The sequence below is a fragment of the Echiichthys vipera genome (assembly GCF_963691815.1).
Source record: "Echiichthys vipera genome assembly, chromosome: 4".
In the NCBI taxonomy this organism is placed as follows: domain Eukaryota; kingdom Metazoa; phylum Chordata; class Actinopteri; order Perciformes; family Trachinidae; genus Echiichthys; species Echiichthys vipera.
In genome coordinates this window covers 29,814,687-29,841,958 of record NC_139829.1, presented here as the reverse complement: position 1 = coordinate 29,841,958, position 27,272 = coordinate 29,814,687, and the positions used below count along the sequence as shown (strand labels likewise).

Here is a 27,272-nt window from a genome sequence, read left to right as displayed (position 1 = left end):
TTGGCACCAATAAAGCCAGTCTGCTTTCATGAGTCATCCAAAAGCACATTTCTTTTATAGGGATTAAAAGGATTAAATGTGAAACCTGAATGTATTCAGGCTTATGTTTTATCCAGTGACTACTTTATCCTGTCTTTCACTCTCCGCTCAGTAAGAAAGGGGAGAATTGGAGGGCAATAGTGCCACCTTTGGGTGGGTCTGAGTAGTACAGTTAGAGCAGCGCTCTCACAGCACCGTTGAGAGTTGCCCTGTGCCTGAGCCGTCGCTTCCACACAGCACATGTTCGTAGTCCCCCTCTATTCTTTCAGGCACTGGGATGGAGAAGGGCATGGGAGGGAAAGGAAGGGGCCTGCTGGGCCCTAAAGAAGCTGGGGCTCCCTGGCCAGGTCTTAGCTGGCTGACTGACAGGCAGCCCACTGACTGTTTGTGTGTGTCCATGGGAAATGGGGCGGTGTCACTGTGGCGACGGCCCTGGGGCCATCCATCAGTGTCATGGGGGGGTGGGAGGGTGTATGGTATGTGTCACCTCCAAGACTAATGGACAGGAAGTACAGCCGGAGAAACAACAATATTTGCAGAATATATATTCAGAAAAACCTTCCACGGGTTCGGTCCACGGTTCTTGTATGATTTAAAAAAAAAAAACCTGAGCACAGGCCTTAATCCTGATTGATGAGCCTGTTTATTTAAAGGACGCTCGCTCTGCGGCCAGGGCTCTCACTAACCTGATCCATAACCCTGGGCTTTTAGAGGATACGCTCACAACATGCGCGCATATGGGATAATCATAGTTTTGCTTATCACATGACGTGTCAGTGACACTAACCTGGGCAGCCAGTGATGATCTGCATGACTGGGCTATGATGTTCCCAGAGAAAGAACTGTGAAACTAGAGGGCCATTTTGGGGCCATATAGATGGAGAGGGATGGAGAAAGAGCAGGAGAAAGCCAACCTTCTCTCTACTGTCACAGAGGGACCTTGTGTGCTCACTAGTGTTCAGAGACCGAGGTGCTTAACCTCAGCAGCCGGTTACTGTGGCGTCCAAGCCAGATCGCTTCGTGATGTTGACCTTGGTCACCTCCTCGGCACAGGTTGGGTGGATACCTACTGTCTGCAACAGGTGGGAATACGTCGCTCCACACCTGAGACACAAACAAACACAAAGGGAGGTCATTCACGTTGCTTTTACTCACACCCCCTCATGATTTCTTCTAATTGTTTGCCATCAGTTTGCCCTTTGGAAACAAAACCTGCTCAGGACCTGAAAAAGGACCCAGCTATCAGCTATACACTGTATCTGTGATGTCTTAAATAGTTACATTAAGGCTGCTCATTGGTGACATAACACCTCTTGTGAATCAGTTGTTATTAATTATTAATTTGAGGATTGAGAAATGCCATAAAATGGTACTTTTGGAGCCTTTTGTAAAGGCCTCTGAGTGGTGAAATATTCTGGGGAACTTGAGATCACAGACTACATATTGCACGGCATACACTAAGTTTTATTACTACTTTATATTACGAGTGGGGAATTATTTTTAGCAGGTGACAACTCAAACTGCTCTCTCACTGATACAGTTGACTTCTCCTTTGTGGCAAAGAAAGTAAGAGTTAACTGTCTAAAACTAAACTAAAACTAACTTATAGCTTAATTATGTCTGACATTTTAGTTTGGTTCGCTGTACGAAATAAACTATCGCTCAGTAAACGCATTTGAGTGTTGAGTGAGAAAATGTCATCGGGGCAGTCAAATTAATTCCATACCGCACAACTTGGTGACTTTGAGTTGAGTTAAAACCCATAAACTCAACAACTGTTTGGATGGTTGCGCCTCTGGGCAAAAGTGCAGTAAATCACAGAATGTACCTTTAATAAGATCTAGGATTAATGAAACTTACTGGAAGCCCATAGCAAAGCCCTGTGTCACTTCTCCAGCGTTTGGACCGGTGAAGTGCAGACCCAGGATCTTTTGGTCTCCAGCCCGCTCACATACTACCTAAGGAGGCAAAACAATGAATTCAAACCAAGAAGCTGAAGCTTTATCTGCTTTTGGCTGTAGCGGTCAAAATAACCATACAGCAGGACAAGTGGATCCCAAAGCTAACTTGCTAGGCCACAGATGGACAAATCAAAGGTTAGTATTATGGTTTATGGTTAAAACCATTCAGACGATTTCCTTTCTTGAGTCAAATCATCTTAAAAAGTCCTTAAAGCAGGAGGCTAAACCCCGTCAATCTGCTGCAGGACACAGCACTACTCCTTCAACTATATGCGTGCACAAGAAGGGCATTTAACACAAACATTTAGTACAAAGAACTAAATGATATGGTATATAAAATGACAACAAAGTCAGTTCAAAGATGCAGTACATTTAAAAAGTCACTGGGCAGTTTGGTCTGCAGTTTAACCTTACGAACCTTTAGGTAACACTGGCTGGCATCGCGCTCCGCAACAATGAATTCCAGAGGCTTGTAGAAAGCATGGTAGACCTGCACAGACAAAAAGTACAAATCATATTAAACAGGAGAAATAATACATAATGTATTATCGTGGTCCTCAAATCTGAGTAGCTTTATCTCGTATTCTACCTACAGCCGATCAGTACTTCACAGCTATGTCAAAAAGGCCTCTTGGGGATCTTTGCTTTAACCAGCATAGCTTACTAACGTGCTATCAAAAACTCCAGAAGTGATGATCTCTACATGTGTACATTCGAATTAACTTAGCAACACAATTTGGTTAAATATGACAAATTCTATCGCTCACTAAGAATGCAATTACAAGGGCTTGTGAGCACTAATTCAAACACACGTTATAGAATCGGACTAAACATATCTAAGCTTGCTCACGATAGTGATTGATTTCAAACTCCTCGCTGCAAACGTGTGTTTTATTCTGCTGGCGAACGTGCCGACACAAGTTGCGAGGACCGTGCAGCTGTCGGGGGCCGGCGCTGCAGCTCCTCCTCAGATCTAAGCGCCCCTGTCATCACCCTATACACACCTCAATCAGGCCTTCTGCTCGCCTGTCACTCAAAGCAAAGAGCCCCACCTCGCCGCCTAAACCGTTTATAGATGGCCTCGTGCAGGTGTTGGCTAGCATCTGGCACAAGGTACTGAGCTGCTTGCTGTTGCATTGGATGTGCGTGTCAGTGTTTGTTTAGGGGTTATGGGACATTGTGTTTTGTATGCAGGTTGATGGCAGCAACAAGCCAGCTTCATTGTGCGTGTGTGGCATGTAGCAATTCATTTTTTGGAAAAGAAACTCTACTCATAATACAACAAAGTTACAGTCACAGCAATGGACCAATGCTTCACCTGTTCTGTGTTATTATAGTATAAAGATGATGCCATTTCGGATTAAAAACATCATTTCATTTATTTTCATTCATTATTATTTAATTAATTTCACAGTGCGGTAGTTGAGGTTATTACAGCCTACAAAGTATCTTTTTACAAAAATAATTGGACTTCAATTCCTTTTGGATCCAAAAATGTAAGTTATAATTTTTACCCAAACACTGCTGTTTACTTTATAATATATTCACAACAATATGGGGCATTACACAACATTGTGGGCACCTGAGTTGCCACATGCCACTAAGACTGCCATGTTTTGGGTTCACTAAGGCCTACTCCTATTTAATGTGGGGTTTCCTGGTGTGTGTGTGTGTGTGTGTGTGTGTGTGTGTGTGTGTGTGTTATGAACATATTTCTATTCCACTGTATTTTCTATTTAGCATCTCCCACATCTGTCTTACCTCTATCCCGTCTTTCCCATGCCTCTTCTCAGCCTCCTCCTCCGACAGACCAACACAGCCGTACTCGAGAGGGGTGAAAACTGTAGTGGCCACCTTTCTCACACACACAGAACTTCAAGTTACAGCAGAAATAATAATATAATAATCATTTATGGACTAGTTGTTTGGCAGAAAATGTGGCATTAAGATCATACAATTGTTCAAAGTCCCTTTCCATGTCGTGTATTACGACGTAATGTTGACTTTTTCTTTGCATTTAAATGCAATGGAGGGAGCTCCAAAAGTATCACAGAAACAATGTCTCAAACCTATTCATTAAATATCAAAACGACAGTATATCAAACATATTTTGTATATCAGACTTTGAGGTAATGACTTATCCTGAGAGGCAGTGTTTTCCAACAACAAAACACCAACAATAGCTATAATTTACCTCAGATTAAGCACAAAAAACACACAGATACATGCAATGAAAGGATAGAGTGAAATTATCAGCCTCTGACTGTGTCTGTGTGTGTGTGTGTGTGTGTGTGTGTGTCTTACATTGTCGTAGTTCATGAGCTCAGTGCTGTGACCAGCAAGTCTGCGGGCCAGTAGCTTCCCTGCCTTAACGGCTGTTGGGGTCAGTTCAGGACGACCCTGTGACAAGAGGAAATTTAATTTTCTTCAGTATATGTGGCACTTAAACACTTAAGATCTAGGTCTAGATCTTAATGTGTTCACCTTGCTATAAGTAGCAGAAACCCTTTTTGGACCATGTATTTGCATGTATCTACACACACATACTCCTACAGAAATAGTGTAAATACAAACACACAGAGAAGGTGGGATCAGTGAGTGACATAAGTGGCAATTGCTAAACATTTAAACCATCTAGCACGCTTAAAAAAATCCTCTCTGTGTTTTGCCTTTATTGTTCTGGATGCCTGCCAAAACAGACAAATGCATAGCCTTGGATACACACACACACACACCCACAAACACACACACACACACACTGAAAATGAATGGTGCAGGAAACAGTAAGGCTGCAGGGCAATTCTAAAGGCATGACTTAAACCTGTTAAATTACCACCGCACATCCTGTTGTCCAAAACATCTGCTGCACCTCTGCATGTATGTGGATGTGTACTGCGCTCTGGTATTCCAGTAACTGTCATTCGTCATTATAATGCCTTTTCTTGGCACTCTTTTATGAGAGGTTAAAAAAAACAACAGTGCGTCGGACAAATTAAGATATCAACCGTCATGCTTAAAAAAAGAATATAAAAGCCTCCCTGCTGCTGTGAGAAGCTGACAGACATATTGGGGTGAAGCGCAACTCATCAAAGTGAACTGTCAATCAAAAAAGATGTGTCTGTGTGTGTGTGTGTGTGTGTGTGTGTGTGTGTGTATGGGTGTGTGTGTGTGTGTCATGAAGCCTGGGAGGCAGGAAGGAAGCACACAGCTGGTCATGGTGAAAAAACAACACTGACATTACATGCAGCAGGTAGCCCGACTAGTATTAACACAGTGGAAATGCCGATGATTGTATGATGGCGGCCTAGAATAGCTTCACTTAATAGTCAGTCTTCTTCTAGCTGGACTGGCTGGTGTCTTGTATGTGTGCGCAAAGAAATGTCCTACCTTTAAAAGAATGGTTACTATTTTGTGCGATAACTTTGCTGATTTCTATTGTTGTCACTTTCATCGACTGTGAAAAACTCAGTTTGTGGCAAAGGAATTGGTTACTCTTCATGTGAGTAAAAGCTGGAGGTCAGCCTTTTTTTTTTTTTTAAAACACCCTTTACTACTCCCACTCACATGTCAGCAAGATCTACCTCCTACAATTTATTCCAATAAACCTGGGGTAGGCAGTTTATCAGCTCAGTCCATAGGTGACCTGGCTGGGAACCGGAGGGTCGGTGGTTCGAGTCCCTGTGTGGACCATGAATGGAGCGTGGACTGGTGGCTGGAGAGGTGCCTGGGCACTGCCGAGGTGCTGTTGAGCAAGGCACCGAACCCCCAACTGCTCGGGGCACCGGTCACTGGCAGCCCCCTCGCTCCAACATCTCTCCATTTGTTGCATGTATATAGGTCATGTTTGTGCATGTGTGTGCATTTCGGGCCTGTGCGTGTGTAAAAATGAAAAAATTGAGTGAAAATTGAATTTCCCCATTGCGGGACGAATAAAGGAATTCTTCTCCTTCTGATTCAAGTGGTTTTCAGGCTTTAGAAAATCTAGCCTGTGGACGGAGACTTTGGTCAGAGAGAGAACACGTGCCTGTTGGCTCAGGACAGAATAATAATAATAATAATAATAATAATAAAAATAATAATAACAAGTACTTATATAGCGCCTTTCATGGTACCCAAGGTCACTTGACAATGACAGAAAGGAGAGAGCTCGCTGAGAGGGTCTCAGCCCCTGAAAATTCAGCTGTTTTTTTGCATACTGCTAACATTACTCTTCAGATTTGTTTCACAGAACCATCTGAGAAGGCCTCATTGGAAATCGGGAAAGGGCAGGCGCTTCTCAAAACGTACCTGGTTGGTGATTGGATGACACGTCTATCAAACTCTCACCCAAGTCAATCAGCAGAAAAGAGAAAATATATTTAAAGAAAAACCTTCAGTGCTAATCTTTTCTCTAAATGAAGAAATACTCTCCAGTCACTGCAGCGTCTCAGCTAACTCCTTACAAGCTGCAATTGTTGTTTTTAACAAGTGGTCACCACTCGTGTTGTTGTCACCCCCTGTTCCACTCTTAACTGCTCGTAGCCTCTCAGAGGAAGCCGATTGGCTGGATGTAGTCTAGACGAAACACAATTGCTTTATTTGGAGCCTGACAGGATGGATTTTCGTGAATGTGATTCTGGCGTGACATTATATTAAGGCGAGAATTCCGGTGCTGTGCAAGGTAAGCATTCTCTGGCTGGGATTGATGAAAATGTCAGCATTTTCTGGCATGCTGCATAACAAATTCTGCAGGGCTGATATGTGTTCAAGTTTAATTCCAGATTCCTCTCATAGAGCTGACAGAACTCTGAGCCAGCAGCTCAAACTATGAAAAGCATTTACAACGACTGTGACGGGTGTAGACTTACAGGAACATTGGCACCGTCTTCTATTTTACAGTCTAAACTAATAATTACTAATCCTGATTGTTATCAGGGCTGTTTCTGTTGTCAGTGTGGTCTCTGTTGACAACACCTACCTCGCCGATGTCTCCAAAAGCGTAGATGTTTGGCACCGAGGTGGACTCGTCGTCGCCCACAACTATTTTCCCCGTGTCCTTTTTGAGTTGCACACCAAGCTTGTCCAGGCCGAGGGTTTTGGTTTCAGGGGCTCTGCCTGAGGTCAATGGCAGGAAACAACATAATGAGAATATTACATTACAACTCAGGAGAGATAGAGGGAGAGGAGTGAGGCTCTCTGTTCAGTGTTTAGAACACATTCTGCTGAGGTTTAAAGGCATGTACCACCTCCGCCATCAGAAAACCTTGTCCAAGAATTAGTTACCAAAAGCAGTAGATGGTACTAAATGTGGGTTATCTGTACAGTGTTCAAAACACCTACAGTAGCATGCAGCTGGAGCAAAAGTGACGACAAGGTTCCCTGATCACCTTCATGGGTGACAATGTGTGAAACACTGCAGCGAAATCTCTTAAACTCTACCTTCAGGAATTACCAAACAATGAAGAAATGACTGTTTCATCATCCGTCTTGCATGATAAGCGCTTTTCTACCCAGACAATACAAACTATTACTGAATCAAAAAGATTAACTGTAATCAAATGTGATCATCAAATAACTGTTCTCCTTTATTAAGATGAAAGACAAACAGTCTGCACAGCCATGCCAGCAGCTCTGTGAAGCTGTGCAAAGGTAAAGTGGTGCTTTGAGCTAAATGCTAATCAACATGCTAACATGGCCACAGTGACTGATGCTAAGCACAAATAATGTTTACCATCATGGTCACTAGTTTTGTTTATTCTCAGGCTAACATTCACTATCTGCGCAAAGCTGAGCTGAGGCTGATGGGAACATCACTGGGTATTTGGTCATAAACCAAAGTATCAGATAAATGTCGGATACCTCTAGACTCTAGAGAAAATGTTTTGTCAGATATTTAAGGTCTCTGTAGACATTTTCACTGTATTCCATCAAATAGTTGTCATGATATTTCACTCAAAACCTAAATTGTCAACCTCATGGTGGCACTAGAGGGAAAAACAGTGCAACACCAAAGTCATCATTGTCCATCCTCTGGAGACTTTGAATATGCATCCAACAGTTGTTGAGATATTTCAGTCTGAACCAAAGTGTTGGTCTGACATCTCCTTTCCTAGAGCCATGTCGCTGGCGTGACTAAAAACACATCATTTGCTGGCACCAGCCCTCGAATGTGAAGATTTGCGGCTTTCATATAATTTCATTGTAAATGAAATGTTTTTTACTGCTATCCCTCAAACAACAGTCCAAGTGTTGGTCCTAAAATACAAATGAGGGTCAAACTCTAATTCAGAATTCTTAAATAAGAAAACACAAACAACATCTGGCCAGCTGAGAGAGAGAGAGAGAGAGAGAGAGAGAGAGAGAGAGAGAGAGAGAGAGAGAGAGAGAGAGAGAGAGAGAGAGAGAGCCAGAGAGAGAGAGAGAGCTAGAGAGAGAGAGAGAAAGAGAGAAAGAGAGAGAGAGAGAGAGAGAGAGAGAGCTAGAGAGAGAGAGAGAGAGAGAGAGAGAGAGAGAGAGAGAGAGAGAGAGAGAGAGAGAGAAGGAGAAACTGATGGGTATCCCATCGACTCCCCCGGGACGACCATAGGTGTGATTTCTGACACTTCCTGGGGGACGGCTGACTGATGCTGTCGACAGGGAGTCTCTATGGTGATGGGGCATGGACCACTCGCTCCCCCCTCCTTTGCATAGCTCCTCACAACCTGCCTGGGTAGCATAATAAACACCCGGCCCTGAGCTACCCATGTAGATGCTATCGGACAGCAAAAATAACAAACCCCCGAGACCCTTTTTCCTGGCTGGAGCCGAAGAACAACGTCCTCCCCCCCGTTCTCAGACCAGGGGGGCTACAGGGACCTGTCTAGTGCTCAACAGCATGGGTGGCTAAAGGAGATGGAGAGCACAGAGAAGGAGGAGAAAGGGGAAGTTGGGCATTCATGACCAATTCCCAAAAGCAACACTTCTAAATTCTTTCTTGTCCTTTATGTCCACAACACTGGAATAGTCTGCATATGCGTGTCATTCTCTCACTGGTGTCATTTCTAGCTGATTATAGTGGAATTTAGCTATTTATATTTAGAAATAGAGTTTTCATCTTTACTTTTTGCATTTAAAAAGCTTAGACTGAATAAGAGTGGTGGCTTATACCGCCATAAAGGTCTAAGACTTTAAGGATTTCCTTCATTTTACATTAATAAGAAGAATATAAGTAATTTATGAATATTTTATAACACTAAAATGTCTGCTGATAGTGGAGTCTTTATTCATATGTTTGTCATCAATTATAACTGTGACCAGCTGTATAAACAGTAAGCGAATTAATAACCCATGTGTAAAAATATCTAAAACATATCTTCATATTTTATATGAAATATGATGTTATGCATTATTCAATCTAATTATTGACTAGGTTTTGTCTTCACTCTGCTGCTGAAGACCATGAGATGTGGCTAAAAGCTCAGGAGAAATTGAGAAAGTGGACCTTTCTTTGGGTCAAACCATTAATGGTGGCTGGAGAGGTGCCAGTTCATCTCCTGGGCACTGCCGAGGTGCCAACTGCCCCAACTGCTCGGGGCGCTGGTCACTGGTAGCCCCCTCGCTCCAACATCTCTCCATTAGTTGCATGTATATAGGTCCTGTCTGTGCATGTGTGTGTATTTCGGGCCTGTGTGTGTGTGTAACATGAAAAATAATAATAAAGTGAAAATTGAATTTCCCCATTGCGGGACAAATAAAGGAATTCTTCTTTTCTTCTTCTTCTTCTTCTAAGAATGAACCTTCAAACAATGTTTAACACATTGATAAAGTTATAAACCTGCCTGTGAAGGATGTATAAGAATGATCAACATATGGATGTCAACGAGCTAGAAGCTTGTTCCAGTGAGCATTCATCCTCAGAAAACCCCTGGAGACCCACCTGGTCCTCAACTCACCCTGAAACCCAGATTTGTTATTTTTCATTTTTTAGTAAAGCTTTTATTTGTTTTACCTCATGTCAGTTATTGCTCTTACACTCTGACATGTTGTGTTTATCTTTTAGTATAGTTTTTGTTTGTTTTTACCGTATCTTAGTAATTGTTCTTATTGCTAATGTCGATGATTGATGCTGTTTTTATCTATATTGCTGGCACTTTGGGCACCTAAGGTTGTTTTTAAATGTGCTATGTAAATACATTTTGAGTTGAGTTGAGTGGTAGATGTCCAACAGGTACTGGTACAAAAAACTGAGCTTTCTGGCAAAGCAGCACCTGCTGATACCTGCCACCTCTGTGCCAGCAGAGCACGTGTTTGCCACAGTGGGAACGGGAACACACATTTAATTTGCTTTTTGTAAAGAAACAATGTTGAAGTTGGTTGAAGTTACAGTTGTGAAAAAATGAATCCTTAAAGGGTAACTGTAACTGTGTGTTTTGATTGAGAATAAGCATTAGGTGTCGGGTAGGCATCATTATTCATTATTCATGCAGGAAGATGCTTTGCGTTCTAAAAATAGATTTGGAAAACCGACTCAACTCGCCCTCAAGGAATTGATGTGATCCCATCCCTATTTTATTTTTTTTAGATTGTTTTTATTGGCAGTTTTTTGAGCCTTTATTATACAGGACGGACAGAAAATTGGGTGAGCGAGAGAGAGAGGGGGGGGGATCCATGCAGCAAAGGGCCGCAGGTCGGAGTCCAATCCGTGCCTGCTGTCTCGAGGACCTTCGGCCTCTTTACATGGTGCGTCTGCTCTAACCACTGTTCCACCGGCCGCCCCGCCCATCCCTACTTTGTAATCATGTCAATAAATATGACCACAGCTATGTTATGTGATCAATTATTTGTTTCCTTTTAACACCATTCTCCATAAAGTGATGACAAATACATTGATGAACACTTGTTATATCTGCTGACAACCACATTATAGTGTGTTATAAATGTTTTATACAATTACTTAATGATAAGGTAGAGTTAAACTAAACCGTTCATTAGTCTTAGTTTCAATGGACCATGTATAATGGTCTACATCCTGTGGAGAGTTTACCCCCTGGACTAGTGTACATTTCTGCAGCTGACACATTAAATAGTTTATATTTTCCGCTTTGAAATTCAGCTTTAATTACTGGAAAAATATCAGTACTGGCCTACAAAAACCCATATCAGCAAAATCGGACTGTAAGTGTAGACTCTCTGTTTATGTATCTGGCCTTCCTGTCTGTAGCTCCACTCACTGCTCACTGTGGCAGGGACCAGAGCTCCATTGTACGGCGACGACACAACAATAGTGGGCTGATAAGGACGCGCACACACACACACACACACACACACACGCGCACACACACGCGCACACACGCACGCACGCACGCACGCACGCACACACACACGCCATTTAGAGGAAGCCTTTGGACTGCTAGGCTAATTAGCCACAACAACCCTTTCACAACTAGAAATAAGAGCTGGACGCTTATCTGATCAATCAAATGAACAAAGACAAAAGGGAGAGCAGTGTGAGAGTGTTTTTCTTGGGGGAATAGATCGTACAGGATGCCAGAAATTGGTTACGTGTTCTATTTCAGGCCAAAAAAGATTTTAAGATGCAAATCGATAAAGAGCTCGCTTGCTGTAGAAAAAAAAAACCTGCAGCGTCTGTGCATAATTAAAGATGTCAAGGGAATGGGAATTGCATCACATTTGTTCTATACACAGTTTGGTGTGTTTAGGTCTTACTAATTGTCCATATTATCCACAAATGAGATGTGTGCAACCCAAACCCTGACCTACAGGCACCATGTTACTTGTAACTTCCGTCTCGCTGCCCGGCCATGTCTCTGTAGTGACAACTAGTGTTTGTGTAGGTGTGAGTGTGTGTGTCTGGGTTCTTTTAACTTTCTTCTCCTGATTTTAATTGATGTTTCTCTTTTTCTGTACATCTCTGTGAGGCACTTTGCGATACTTTCTGTATGAAATAAAGGTTGATTTGATTTGATTTTGAACCACAAGGCAACAGAGACAGGAGAGCAACATTCAAGGCCGACATCAGTAACTCAGTAGAAGGAAAAAGGCAAATGTCTTTTAAAAAAGTACTAGGAAATGTTTACAAATGTCATCCTTCATTACAGTAGAGCCCACCGTCCACATGCAGACAGGAAGCGTGGAAATGTTCTGTTTCCTGGTGTGTTTCTGCTGGCACACCTGGACAGGGGAGCGGCCATGAGGCCAGGAAGGAGCAGGGGAAAGGTGGAGGGAGGCATGGTCGTGGAGAAGGATGTGGCAGACAGTGGTGATACTGCCCCCCCGGTCCCCTTTGGCCTTTAATAACTCCACAGAGGCCTGGGACCCTGTGTGGCCCCTAGTGTAAGGTCACAGTAAAGGGAAGTGGCCTTGTACTCATAACTCCTGCATGCACACATCAAAGAGCAGAGGCCACGCTGTTACTGGTTCTCACTGAACTGTATGGGAACAAAAGCCGTCATGGATATAGCTGGGTCCTCGCAAGGTTTTAGCGAGTAGCACTAGCACCAGGTCATGTTGTCGATCATATGTTCTAATGTAGGGTGAAGAAACTTCAAGTGATGGTTCAGATTATTTGAAGTGGAGTTGTATGAGGTACTTATCAATAGCAAGTGTATTATATCTATGTTATATCTTCACCGCTTTACCTTGTCATCAGAAAGCCCTGTTTTCCGTTTATGCAGGGAGGACTGAAGCCGTTCTATGCTCTCATCTAAGCCAGACCAGCAATTTTACCTCCGTCAAGATGGTGAAATTAAACAGGCCTGTCTGACAGGAAGGTAAAGCTGTAAAAATACTTTTAATATAGCGTACACTTAAAATAATATTATTTTTTCTTAGGTGGGCCTTTCTTTCAGGTTGCTAGATTAAGCTAAACTCCTACCCCCATCAACAGCAGTACATTGCTTAGCGTCTGTGTCGGTGATAATCCAAGCTACACCATTTACTGTATGAAACACACTGAATATGGATAGTACCGCATACAGCCCCCATTCAAAAAATCTGATCTATCCCTTTAAAGTTGTGGTAATTAAACTGCTGCATTTAATGTGAAAGAGGCTGTTTTAACTTAACAGTTTGGAGCACTGTGGCTTGGAATCGAAAATAATTTGCCAAATCCCAAAATGCCATGTGTCAAGTTTGAGTGAGAACTCTTGCTCTAATGAGTAAAGGAAACATCAGGGCTGCAGCATCTCACGCATGTCAGAAAAGCAACTGATACATGCTCTTAATGGCAGTCTCACACTGAGGTGACGTGGGAATTGAGTCACAGGAGGGAAGCGTGGACGTCATCTCAGCTGCAGGGTCACGCACATCCTCAACGCTGTCACACGCATGGAGCAAGAGTGGACCCTCTCCCCTCATTCCCTCCCGTCAACACACATAGTGACAGTCTGGGCACTGGAAAAGCCTGGTAGTCCAGTTTTCAGAAGCACTGTGCTGTCTTTGAAACCACTCAATGCAAATAGGGCAACAACAGTGGCCCTGAAAGATGTTCCCTCCGTTGTTACTCTTACTGCTGGTGAAACGGGAGAAGTGAAATGATAGAATAGAGAATGGATGGATGAAAAAGAGGAGGAGAAGGGCTGGTGGTAATGGCAGGCAGAGGGCTGCATGCAGGCAGGGATGGCAGTGACAGATGCAGGGTTGGTTTCCGCAGTGCTGGCATGGGCAGGAAGACCTAGAGCGGGAGAACAAAGAGGGGAACGCAGTGACCCTGTGCCTGGGTGCATCCTGCCCCCTCCTGCCCGACTCCTACCAGAGAGCCAGAGAGCCAGAGAGCCAGCGGTGGGTGATTAACCCTTCCCCTGGCTATTCCCATCATTCAGGCTTTATTACTTTGTTTTCAGCCTTAATTCCTCTGCTATCTGCTGACACTGCACTCTATTTAGGATGACAATGAAATTGATGGTAGCAGGGAGAACAGTTATACCGGTGTTTGATTTCAGGGATATATATGGGAAACAATATGGCTGGTGTGTTACATGGGGGTATGGACTTAATTACTGTGTTGTGAACTGCATTGATTCACTATCAATTTATCATAATTGAGTCATTTTAATATCTAGTTTTAAAAAAAAGACTGTGGAAAGGTGGCTTCATAATTAAAGGGGTGTTAGACAATGTGTTTTGAGCTGTAAACTAAATTAAATGACTGTACTCTGTGGGTGGAGTTAGGCTTGGACCCGGGGATGAAATTACACTTAAAAAATGATTATACCCAATTAAATAATTCCTCGAAGAATCTGTCAGAGCTGGGTTTTTTGTCTTTTGGTAGAAGTCCAATTCAAGTCACAAGTCAACTGAGTCAAAACAGGGTAAAGTCAAAAGTCTTAAAGAGGACATATTATGATATTATGAACATTATGACAAACCACAAACATTTGGGTATATGGAGTGACGTTGCCCACCATCTGTGAAATTAAACATCCTAGTCATTTTATTTTATGGGCTCGCTTGATCCAAAAACATTGAATTCCGGACTCCATTGAGATTTGGCTCCCCTTCCCATGACATATGCAAGCTTATTGGAATAAACCGCCCCCATATCTGAGTATCTCCACCCATGGCTTAAGAACTACCTTTGTAAAAGTGCACCATATTTTTCTCGCAAGCCAATCTCCACCCAACCGATTAAGCATTTGAAGTCAGTTGCATGTCTTACTACAATAATACAAATTGGAACATTTTCCATTTAAAGCTTTGTTGATAGTGAAATATTCAAGGTGTGAGGTGATACAAGAAATTGACACTTTGACAATTACTTTACTTTTTTACAATAAATTGGCCATGGATTTTATCATGCAGTCGACCGTCAAGTCAAGTCTCATTTTGTGACTCAGACTTGTCTAAAGCTTTTTCATCTCCTCTAGTCAATTGGTCAGAAGCAACACAAAGAGCATCTATCCCTTCAAGATGTTTTTTTATATTTAAACCTGATCTCTGTGACCTCTTTGGGGAGGGGGTGAGAGGGGTTTAATTCTTCCTAATCACACAAATTCAGTTTTGTTTCAGATTTAAGTGAACTGACCCCCACATGTGACCCACACACAGCGACACGCACAGACTCACCAACTGCCCATAACACGGAGTCGTAGGTGTCCTTGTTTTCGTTGCCTGTGTGAGTGTCGGTCCAGGACACCTGGAGGGCTCCTGACGGGAGTTTGTCCACTCTCTTTGGGACACACTTCCATGCAAACTTGGTCCCATATGCGTCCATGTATTCTGTCACTAGACCTGCCATTTGCTGCATGAACCGAATGAGAAAATAAACCTTCCAACATGAAAACAAATCACTATCATGATTATGCAGAATATGCAGACAGGAGTTCAGAGAGCAATACCTGATCAAACCCCCGCAGGGCGATACTGCGGACCATCACTGTGGTGTCCAAGCCGATGCCGGTGAGGAAGCCTGCACACTCCAGAGCCACATCTGAGCGACACCAGGTTGAGGATGACAGTACTTTTCCTGATTTGCATGTACATGAGCACTTAATGTGTGATCACGATCATGCAGCAACATATAAACCAGATAATGGTTAGACTGGATTTGAAAAAAATGTTTGTTCTAGATGGCTGGTACATGATGCATCTCAGAATGAAAGGTCTCAGTGTAGCCCTGCAGATTTGGTACCTGAGTGTAAAACAAGTGCTAAGAGGTCTTCACAAATACTATTTTAAACTAGTCTGATGGCAAAGTTTATATTAAGTTAATGACTTTACGATTCATCTAGTGATTACCACCAGCCTTTATATGGTGTCTCCATTTCCAAGCTCTATGGTAGACAAAGGATACAGCTGGCTCCAACCACAAGCCTGCGAAACACAAATAAGGAGGAGCTGTTAGCCGAACTAATGACACAATAAAAATACATTTCGTCATTTGTGCGGCACACTTTGGCCAAATAAAATAAAGCAAGTCCAAAGATGAAAATGTTTATTTTAAAATCCTAGAATTAGAGAGGTGATGAATTACAAAACTTCACGACCTTAGAGGGAGGTGAGGACGTGTGAAGAAAACGCAGAAAGCGGGGACAGCAAAAGGTATGTGTGCACTTGGAGTTTTGGTGCATGTGTGTATGCGCGTGTGTGTGTGTGTGGTCCAGGTGAATCACACTTCTAATCCAGCCCTGAGATCTGTAGCATTGAGGATGGCTAATTGCCAGCATTTAGGCTAATCCCTGCAGATGGGGTGTGCCATGTTCAGGGCTCAAGTCCACACATCAGCCAGCTGAGTGATGCCCGTCACCCGCGTGGATGAGGCCCTTCTCTCCCTTGTTTTTACCTCTCCAACCCAGACTCCCTCACTTAGTCTGCTCCACCTGACAGCTCGGGCTGCCTGCGGCACATCCTGCCCTGGTCCATGCTAACACGAACCGCTAAAAGCCCCGGTGCCCATTTTCTCTCCGTCTGTGTAAAGCACAGCTGCACTTAGCACATATTGTGAAGTGGCTTAAGGTAGATTAGGCAAAGAGCTTTGGGTTTGATTCCACACTTTCATCACTAAAAACACTGTCTCCTTTCCCCTAGCCCTTCTTCCTTCTCATTTTACACTGGTCTGGGGTCTGATGGTTCTATAGATCCTTTACAACCCGTCTGACCCCTTTCAACAATGCGGATATAACCATGGTAGGGCAGGCAGTCAGGTCTGAGAGTTGCTTATCAGTCTCTCAATCTGCCTGTTCATGGAAATAATGGATCTGATAGAATATACCACAGCACAAACAATGTATGAAGAATCATTTACTTCCAGGTAATACACAAAAAAGATTTTGTGATGAGGATGGGGGTTATAATTTCAGAGGAAAATTTAATTTAAAGAAACTTTGTGTTCGTACAACTATGATGAGGATGTGTATTTCAATAAGTGGGGTGAGACTGTAAAATTGTGTATGTGGAACTCAAGAAACATTATTCAGTTCAAGAAGAGGTAGAAAAACTATATTTTCTAAGAATGAGGAAGGGCTGCGATAAGGGTTAGCTTTAGTACAGGATGATGTGTGTGTGTGTGTGTGTGTGTGTGTGTGTGTGTGTGTGTGTGTGTGTGTGTGTGTGTGTGTGTGTGTGTGTGTGTGTGTGTGTGTGTGTGAGTGTGAGAGTGTGTTGATGGTGCAATTTACAATTCATTTTTGAATAGCAGAGAAGGCGTAGGATTTTATATGTACGTACACACTTCCTCCGGTTCCTTTTGTAACTTGTAAAATTTCATTTGAGTTTATCAGAAATGTATTCATTGAGTTTCTATATAAGTTTATCATTCATTTCATTAATTGTTATTTTATCATGTTTTTCTGTTTTGCTCACGTTTGAAATAAAATACAAAGAAAGTGAACTCTCAGAGAGAAAGGCCACCTACAGATATTCCAAAGAATATGTGGAAGCTTTCTGCATTACTTGCAAACCAAATTTCATAACCAACTGTAGTTTCTGACCAAGAAACATAGCTTATGATGAACTTTCTTCTTCTTCTTTCCTTTACCGGTATACATCTGTTTTGTATCTATTTTTTTTTGTGGGGGAAAAAAAAAAGACCAATAAATATATCAACCAAATCAGTCTTGCAGTAGGGGGCCTCGGGGGAAATCAGTTTCGTAGTGAAACCCAGTTAAGCATACAATATCTTCTTATTATCAGCTACGCAAGAATGTAGCAATATCAATCCCTTTCCCCCACAGCAGGGCTAGATTCAAGAAAACATCACATGCATAAAACAATTCAATCTCACTGTGAATGTGAGAAAAGGCAAGGCTGTCCATATGTGTGGATGTCTCCTACTACACTGGAAAATGAGCCGCACAACACACAGACACGTTATAAACCTCTTTAGGTTTGACTCCTGACAGTGAAGTGATAGCATGTGGTTGTTAGCTCAAGACAAGGCTCCACTGAACCCACAACTCCTAAGGAGGAGGTTTGCTCTAACTGTCTGTGGCGGCCTGTTAACCTTGGGAAGCCGATAAACACTTGATTTGGACACTCCTGTGTATTGGTCTAGGATGTTGGTGCTTTTGTTGCAAAGGCTTGATGTGAGTCCAACTTAAAAACCTTGATCGAGTGGTGCTTTTAGACTTCCTGAAGGCATTTGAGATTTTCCCATGGGCCACACATATTTAAGTCACTGTTTTGGATTTTAGAATTGCCAAAGCAACACGGGCCGCTTGGACCAGCCTCCTAACCACTGAATCCTAAATACAACAACTAATAGATTGATTCTGTCCATTAAAGTTAAGTTCCCGCAATGGGGAAATTCAATTTTCACTCTATTTTTAATTTTCATTTTACACACACACACAGACAGGACCTACTGTATATACATGCAACTAATGGAGAGATGTTAGAGCGAGGGGGCTGCCAGTGACCGGAGCCCAGAGCAGTTGGGGGCTTGGTGCCTTGCTCAACAGCACCTCAGCAGTGCCCAGGAGATGGACTGGCACCTCTCCAGACACCAGTCCACGCTCCATTCATGGTCCACACAGGGACTCAACCGGTGACCCTACAGTTCCCAGACAAATCACCTATGGACTGAGCTACTGCCGCCCCTAATAATATCAATAAAACATACGGAGACTCCAAGACACCTTTCAATGAGCCCACTTTTCCACTTGAATCCCATGTTTCATTTTTCTCAGAGTAGAAAATTAAGAGACAATTAACTGGCTGACATAAGATTTTCATAAAAGGCATTTATAAGACCATATATTTCACTGATTAACAGGCCATTATAAATCCATGTAAAATTCCATGGATTTAGAAGACTTTTATTCTGACATAATCACATGTGTTATTTGATCAATCAATTGATTCATGTATGTATTCATGTAGGCCTTTTCATTGTTATCTATGGTGTTTTGTTTCCTACTTATCCTAGGCTTAGTAGAGGTTCTGGAGGTCTGAATATATCTTTATGAAAGTATAAATGTTAAATTCATGTTCTGTTTTGAAAGGATGCATACTGACAATTTAGCTTTATAACTTTCACTTCCACTTCTCTCACTGTCTCTTACTTTCAGTGTCTTTCGGTGAGATACTAAGTTGCTATAAACAATTGTCGGGCGAATATACTTATATTTTTACATTTCACAACTGATTTTCTATGTATACTCATACATTGACTGCCAGTTAGAGAGCGGTAGTGACCCTCACTACAATAGCTGCGGAGTAATACTGCAGACATCTGTGGTGCTTTGCGATAAACTGCTGAATGATATTCCTGGGAAGTGTGGTCCTTGTTCACCATACACAAGGCAGTTAGACCCATAACACAATCCCTCATTCTACTCCAACTCATTCAAGCACTGGCCTATCCCCACACCAGTATCACAGTCCTACTGGCGCGTGCTCACTGCTTTCTCCTGATAGCGTGATGATGGCATCCAGCTCTGGGCTTCGGGCCCTGGGGCCAAATCTGTCACTCAGGTGTGTATGTGTTCCAAGATCCATTAGACACCCATCACTCGGCTGGACCCCACCCCCACCCCACACCAGCCCTGCCTGAAGGATACAGCCTCTCGGACACCACCTGCACGGCTGACAGCTCCTGCTCCGACAAGAGTGTGTGGTTAGGACACTTATAGGAGGAAGATAAAGCTAATGCTAACCCAGAGCTTACCCCTTTAGCCTGCGGGGAGGTGGAGGACTCCACTAACCACCACACTCTTACTTCAAAGGACTTCCTGAGCTCAAGTGGTCTCTCTGAATGGATAATTCTGCTTCATATACAAAAGGTGTTTTGTTGAATGGCTGGATTCTACAGTGGTAATTGTTTAAGGACTGTTAAAGTGCACTCGTGTTAAATTTGTTAATTGATTGTGTATTGCCACCAAGTGGTCAAAATGTTGAATGGCATACATATTACTTAAAATATACTGCCATGGAATACCACACATTTGAGAATTAAAATCATATTATAAGGAACTGATGGTCCTAAAAAGATCAAATATTTAATAAAATGCTGTCACCCATTGCCAAAAGCTCCACTCATCAGCCAAATCAATGAGAAATAGGATTTAAATAATGATTATAATTAAAAAATAATTAAAAACTGGCTCAGGTGCGGACAGCCATATGAAGGATAAATATCAAAATAGTTATTTCCGTTCATCTGTCACCGTGAAGCACACAACAACCACAACCCAGGTATACCACAACCACTAGTCACTGTCTGCGTGTTGTTGTGCCAAGAGGAAACATCAGGGAAAGACCAATTAACCAGGTGATGACAGGGGCTAAATGGCTGGATTAAAGGGCTTGTTCTGTAAAGGTCAGGATGCACGCCGCTAATCTGAATCATGAGGCGAAGACAGGCTGACAGGAAGGGAAAAAAAACAAACTCCATGTCACTGATGAATGATTACAGTGCGTGACGGTGGGACGTTCGTGTCAGTGAGCAAGGTAGCGCAGTGAGTTTACAGCAAGGAATTAATACTGCACAGGTTAGAGGTGCCGTTTGGCTTGTTGCTCGTTGTATAGAGAAGAACGTCAACAATCCTGCACATAGTTTACTGCAGCAGATAAATATTTGCGTTCATGTTCACGGTTTTTAATTTTGAGTTTTCATCAAATTACCAAAATTACAAGGACTTTTTACTTTACGCATTGTGGAAAAACTGGAACTGTATACAGACCATCATAGCAGCGTATAATTAGATGAAGAGGGCACTGACTGGTTAAAGCAATAGTTAAGAGTTTCTTGTTTGGTTGTATGAGGTATTCATCCATATTCAGTGTATTACCTACAATAGATTGCAGCCAACGTGCCCCCAGTTTAGAGGAACGGGTAGGAAGACAGACATGGAAGCTTAGAAATTTTGACGTGGTTTTAGGTTAATTTATGACTCTAAATTGCCCGTAGGTGTGAATGTGAGTGTTTGTCTCTATGTCTCTATGATAGACAACCTGACCAGGGTGTACCCCGCCTCACGCCCAATGTCAGCTGGGATCGGCTCCAGGGACAAGCGGTTGAAGATGAATGAATGAATGAGAATGTTGCTCTTGCTCACGCACTTGCTCCTGCTAGCTTCTACCCATGGATGGAGGGACATGGAGCCTGGGCAGCCCGCCCTTGGAGCTAACGTTAGCAAACTGCAACTAAGTTATAGTTTGGGCGTGCTGAAACTGGCTTCAGTCAGATATTTTCTATTCTCATTAATAATTGTTTTTAACAGTTTTAAATTGCTTTTTAATGGGTTATGTAAAGCGGACCTCCACAGAGATGTACACAGCGGAGGGGAGGCAAACATAAGTCATCTGCACACACTGCCATGATACAGAGATAGTTTAAAATCAGGAAAGTACCCCTTAAATTATACAATTTCATATAAGGTGTGTGCACGTGTGTAGGGAAGTGGAGGGTGTCCTCACGTTTTCCCAGGCGACTTTTTCAGCCAGAAGATGTCATCACTGGTGATGCCATGCTCCATTGCTCCAGGGATCTGTAACAAGAGTTAAAGCTGTGAGCTTAATTGTCCACTCATCAACAGATTCGTCAGTGTTAAACAAAACAAACTTAGTGCTCTAAAAGCTACTATCTTTTGTATGTTAAGGCTTGAACGTGTGCCATAGTGTCAAATCACTTCAGTGGTTTTGGCTACTCCTTCTCATTTGTTTTGTCTTACCTGGAAACCACTCAACCCAACAACACATGCTGTCAGAGAAGAAGAGGAACATGTTGAGAGGGAATGATGATAGCATCGTTACTTACATCTGTGGGGTAATTGGGCCGTCCACCTGTGGCGATCACGATGTTCATGGCAGTCAGGATCATCTGTATGAGGGAGGACGGAAACGACAAGTCACTGGTTTTGTTCATATCCGTCAAAAAACAAGGAAATGTCAAATGAAAATAAGCGGTCTCCACAGTATTCTGCATTCAGGTGATGATGGAAACACTTTGAAATCACTGAAACAAGTCACAGCACTATCAGAACGGAGGTGTTGAATTTAGATTTTGCACTTCAGTATGATAATTCAATAAGACACAGAGGGAAACAGGGAACTTATTTAAATTAAATGCTGATTTTACGATGTACTAATGAGAAAAGAAAAATACAAAATGGCAGCGAGATTGAATTTGTATCAAGAAACTGAGTGATTATAAATATGTACATAAGGGAACTGTATACAGTACACGATAATATTACAAGTTTTATATACACTCTATTCAATCAAGCACATGAAAAACAAGTATATAAAACATGTTTTGAAGTATCTTGTACATTTTTACATACAAATTAAAATCCAATGATCTGTTTGGGACTGATTGAACGTGCAAAGAAATGTATGAGCAGCCCACCTCTTTCCCTGCTTTGGTAAGTCCTTTAACTGTGTGTTCATCCACTAGACTCCCTTTGACGTTCAGATACTTCACCTTCCTGCAAAAGAGCGAACAGACAGCTTGTTTGCTTTACGGGTGGTGCATTAACCTACTGTATGTACCATTGTGGAGTTACACATAACATTGTATTCTTTTAATCTGCTGAAATGCAATGTAACTCTTGTAAAGTTAACTCAAAAGTCGCCAACAAATCGGATTTCATTGCACAGAGAAGAGGCTGGCCAGGCTGCAAAGTATAAGAAGATTTATTCTTATGCGATGGGGCGGCATGGCTCAGGGGGTAGAGGTGCTGTGTAGTAATGGGAAATCCTGATGAGCAGGCTGCATTACAGTTTATTTCAATCCACATTTAATTTCAATCCAATTTATTTCATATAAAAAGTGAATTGATTCAAATTAACTTGTTTGAAAATAAAACAATCATGACAAATTCTATTTTGTACAAAAATACTCTCTTTAACTGTAAAGTATTAACAATGATAGGAATGTTTTGCTTGCAGGAAAATCCAAATTACATGTAATTATTAAAATTTTAAAATGACATTCATTTAACACGTGTGCTCATTTATGATTATATTTGTCATGACAACTGTGAAATGACCGCTTTGTGCTGTGGTTATCAATACCTCTTTGTTGTTCTCTCAAGGGTAACTGTTAATTAAAGGGAAGAGTTGGTACATTAGGGCGGCACGTGATGTGGTGGTTAGCACAGTTGCCTCACAGTTAGAGGGTTCCTGATTCGAATCCAGGCTGGGGCCCTTCTGTGTGGAGTTTGCATGTTCTCCCCGTGTCTGCGTGGGTTTTCTCCGGGTTCTCTGGTTTCCTCCCACAGTCCAAACACATGCTCGTGCTAAGTTAATTGATAACCCTAAATTGCCCGTAGGTGTGATTGTGAGTGTGAATGGTTGTCTTTCCCTGTTTGTCTCTACGTGCCCTGCGATAGTCTGACATCCTGTCCAGGGTGTACCCCACCTCATGCCCGATGTCAGCTGGGATCGGCACCAGCCCCCCCAGTGGTACATTGACACACAGAGGTAAACACCTGTTTGCCCTCCAGCCAGCAACTCAATCAACACGTGGTCGCTGACTGTCAATCCTACAGTTGTGTGCCCATAGAAATGTACAGCCTTCAGCAATATTTCAATTTAGCGATAGGACAAAAATATTCCAGTACTGAATGAATTCTGTTTTTATGAAGGTTTTTCCATGAAAAATGAACAAACAGTGTGACCAGATAAGTAGGTGAGACAAGAACATCACATCACATTTGTGTACACTCAGATTTATGATTTAAGGTGGTATTTTCTGATATTAATACTTTATTATCCATTTTCATGTTCTGCTTCAGTACGATCCCCTGATTTTGTATCTTTTTTATTTGATATTTATAGGACTTTGTTATTTTCTTATGTGTTTTTGTCACATTTGGTCTCGTTAAATTATCTTGTTATTTTTGTTTACTTGTGATTGTATTGCATTATTGTCATTGAAGACCCCCTTGAAATTTAGTTGAACTTACATATGTACATCTCAGGGGTTGTTCCTAATAAAGAATTTCCAATTTAGTGCATATGTATATAGGTTCAATACCCTAAAAACACTTTTGTGAAAAATACAACATTTACAACAATAAAAATGTATATATTGGTAAAGTGCATACATTTACATTTATATTATAATGTGACTCCCCAGAAATCAAACACCTAAGCCTAATGTGTGCCTGATTATTATTATTATTATTATTATTTCCCTTAAATAAATGATTTAGTGAAACATTATCATCAAAATAAAATGTCTGCATAAAGCAACCAGAGCTGGTGTCACTTACTTGTCCTGGAGCTGAACTCTGTGACCCCAGTTCAGAGACCTGACGTGGTTCTGAATAGCCTCGGCCATGGTTTCCCTGGAAACCAGAGGTAACACTGTAAACAGACTGGACCAAACTTCACAGATGCGTCACTATGTGCCTGTGTTCCCAAGTAGCTGCTCTGGGTGCCTTGGCTCACAAGCATAGTAGAATAATCAAAATCAAAATGGAAATAATGTGAAACCACCATAAACTCAAATAAGAATTTGACAAACTATAATTTTAGCTCATTTGTTGGCCCATCAGAGAAATATCAATGCTCTTTTTACATCACTCACAGTTTTGGTTTTGCCTTATAATGTTTTAAAGCTGCTTTTAATTGAAAGTTTCATGCTCCATTTGGCTGATTAGCAGACTTAAATTCACTTATGAAATTTGTTTTAATTTTTGAATACATCATACTAAAAGTCTGCTGATCGTGGTGGTGCCTGCTGCTGTGGTCCTGCATGACGCTTCCTGTTACTTCTATAACTATTAGTCATTTATACTGTCACTAGTCTTATAAATTATAAAATGTGTAGCCATAAAAGCACCATCAGTGGTATGTCTTGCTGTATCGTAGCTGCTATTGCACTACTCATCATTGATCATGTTTGTCATAATTATTATCATTGTCATTTTCTATCAACTTAGATGTGCTTGTTTCTACTGTTCTGTTGTATTAACTGCTCTAACATATCAGTCATATTCACATTACTAGAGATATTATTATAGTTACTGTTGCTCTTTAGCTGCTTGCATCTCTTGAAGTGTGTCTGCCTCTCTGTCTTTTGTCTGTCTTTCTCTCTTTCTCTCTCCTTTTCTTCCTCTCTCCAGTGCAGACAGATGTCTGTCCTCCACAGAGCTGGGTCTGTCCCACGTTCCTGTCTGTTAAAGGGAAGGTTTTCGTTGCCACCGTACTCTACGGGGGAATTGTTGGGTCTATGCCTACTCTGTAAAGTGTCCTGAGATAACTTTTGTTATGATTTGGCACTATAAATAAAACTGTTTGCACCTATTTGCACCTTTAAAAACAAAAGCAACAGCATCAATCCCATTTCCATTAAATAGTTCATTTACCAACCACAAATAGGCTCTTTGTCCTACTGAAATTGAACCACTATATAGTGCTGTTTAACCTATTGTAAGCATGTGTCTATCTGTTTGGATTTGACTGTACTGCTTTCCCCTTGAGGTTTTGGTTGACCTACCAGTCATGGCAGATTGGCCCTGAGATCTGCCAGCCATACTTCTTAGCATCTTTCACTGCAGTGCCAAGTAGAGCCGCCTGGTGCATGAGCTTCTTAGGAATGCAGCCCACATTAACACACGTGCCACCAAGACCCCACTTGGTACCTGTTTGGAAACGCATTTCACAATGGTGCCTTGGTGTCTTCAAACATCAATTAGTCAATTTTTCTAATCAACTGGCACAACATGTTCATAAAAAATGAATCTTACCTTTAACAGACGGCTCCACATAATCTAGAACAGCAACTTTCTGTCCCAACTGTGCCGCTGTAGGTGTGGATATATTGTCAGTGTATTATCAGAAAAAAAAACCCATTAATGTGCAGAGCATGGACAAACAAATGAATGACAGGTACTTGGAAAGATCTCACCTTCTTTGGAACAGGCCAGGCCTCCTGAGCCCCCACCAATAACCACCAGGTCGTAGTCATACCTCCCTGTATGAGAATATTGGAGGGTGAGTAGTAGACATAGTGGAAGTTATTAGGGTTGCATTTACCTCCCATATAGAGATGTGTGTGCCCTAGATCAACATAACTCGTCTGGGGAGATTGGCACACTATTTCATTGAATCAGAGGAACATTTCAACAGCAATGCCTCAACACAACTTTATAAAGTTGTGTCTTAACAAGTGATGTACGTTTGAACACAGAAAATGGTCAAAGCGTTGTGACAGAACTGCAGGTCATTCGCAAGGACGCCCTGATTACATTACATATTACATGTTTCATTTTTATTTCATTCTTTAGAAAAGAAATGAAAGGGAGCAGAAAGAAGATACACTTATAATGTCTGCCCCTTATCAGCATTTCAGAAATAATGACAGTGCGCTTACATATGTCAACTTTGCAGAACCAATACAAAATAAAAATTCACTTTTTCTGCTAAATAGCAATAGCTTTTACACGTTTCTTGAAAATAAAAAGTGATTGAAATGTTTTAAGTTCACTCTTTAAATTGTTCCACAGACTGACACCTTGAATAGAGATGCATCTTTCCTTTGGTTTGACTCTAAACTCTGGTTTAATGTGGAACTACTTTCTCTCTTTTGAACATTTCCGGTAGTGTATATACACAACATATAAAACAATACAGAAACAAAATGGCGTCGGCTTCGAGGGAACCAGGTGAATGTATATTACAGTAATTAACAGGATAAAAAATAAACAGCTGGTACACAACTTAGTTACATCAGTTACATCAGCGGTGTTGGTTTGTAACCGTAACGTCGCCGTGTGTGACAGAAACACCTCCCACCATTAAACCCGAGCCTCTTCCGTCGACACCACATATTTGAACAACATTTTGTTACCTGTCAGGTTTCTGGACAATACATGTAAACGTCCAAAAGTGCCTTTCCACCGGTGTCTGCCCCTGCAGAAGGCAGCCATGTTGTTATTATGAAAGGACCCCGGTCGGACATGTGCTGGCTAGAGAATTGCCTGAAAAGAAATAGGTCCTGCATAATCGACCTAAAAAGACTAAATTAGTAATAAAGTGAAATAATAAAATGTTCCTATAACTAATATTAAGTCCATATATAAAAATAATTTTAAACCTCACTCAATATAACGGGGTAAACTGCATGCTATTGTTGTATATTGTATGTAGGCTACCTACGTTTAACCACAATGTCTGTTGCACTCTGTCACATTTAGTTAATTGTTTGATCTATTTTATGTTAGCTTTATTTTTATTTGATTTATGTTTTTATGCTTATTGTTACTCTGACCCTTTCCCATTTTTGGATTAAAACTGTTGCACAATCATTTCCCCCAGGATAAATAAAGCTTCATGAATCTTGAATCTTAATCCTGAGACTTGTGCACATTATTTATGCACATAAAAATAATATGCACGTAGAAGAAC

General features: G+C 41.7%; 1 protein-coding gene across 1 annotated transcript; it reads right to left on the bottom strand.

The window, feature by feature from the left end:
- Positions 1–719: 719 nt before the first annotated feature.
- Positions 720–26,794, bottom strand: txnrd2.2 (thioredoxin reductase 2, tandem duplicate 2; the record flags this gene model as incomplete). The annotated part of the gene is made up of 17 exons (XM_083913072.1): positions 720–1,143; positions 1,900–1,993; positions 2,415–2,490; positions 3,762–3,854; positions 4,305–4,400; positions 6,958–7,094; positions 15,042–15,216; positions 15,314–15,405; positions 15,769–15,788; positions 21,333–21,403; positions 21,673–21,735; positions 22,264–22,342; positions 24,134–24,208; positions 25,363–25,507; positions 25,613–25,669; positions 25,774–25,839; positions 26,716–26,794. The coding sequence occupies 17 exons, from the start codon at positions 26,792–26,794 to the stop codon at positions 1,020–1,022; spliced, it is 1,542 nt and encodes a 513-aa protein (XP_083769198.1). The 3' UTR covers positions 720–1,019.
- Positions 26,795–27,272: the final 478 nt, after the last annotated feature.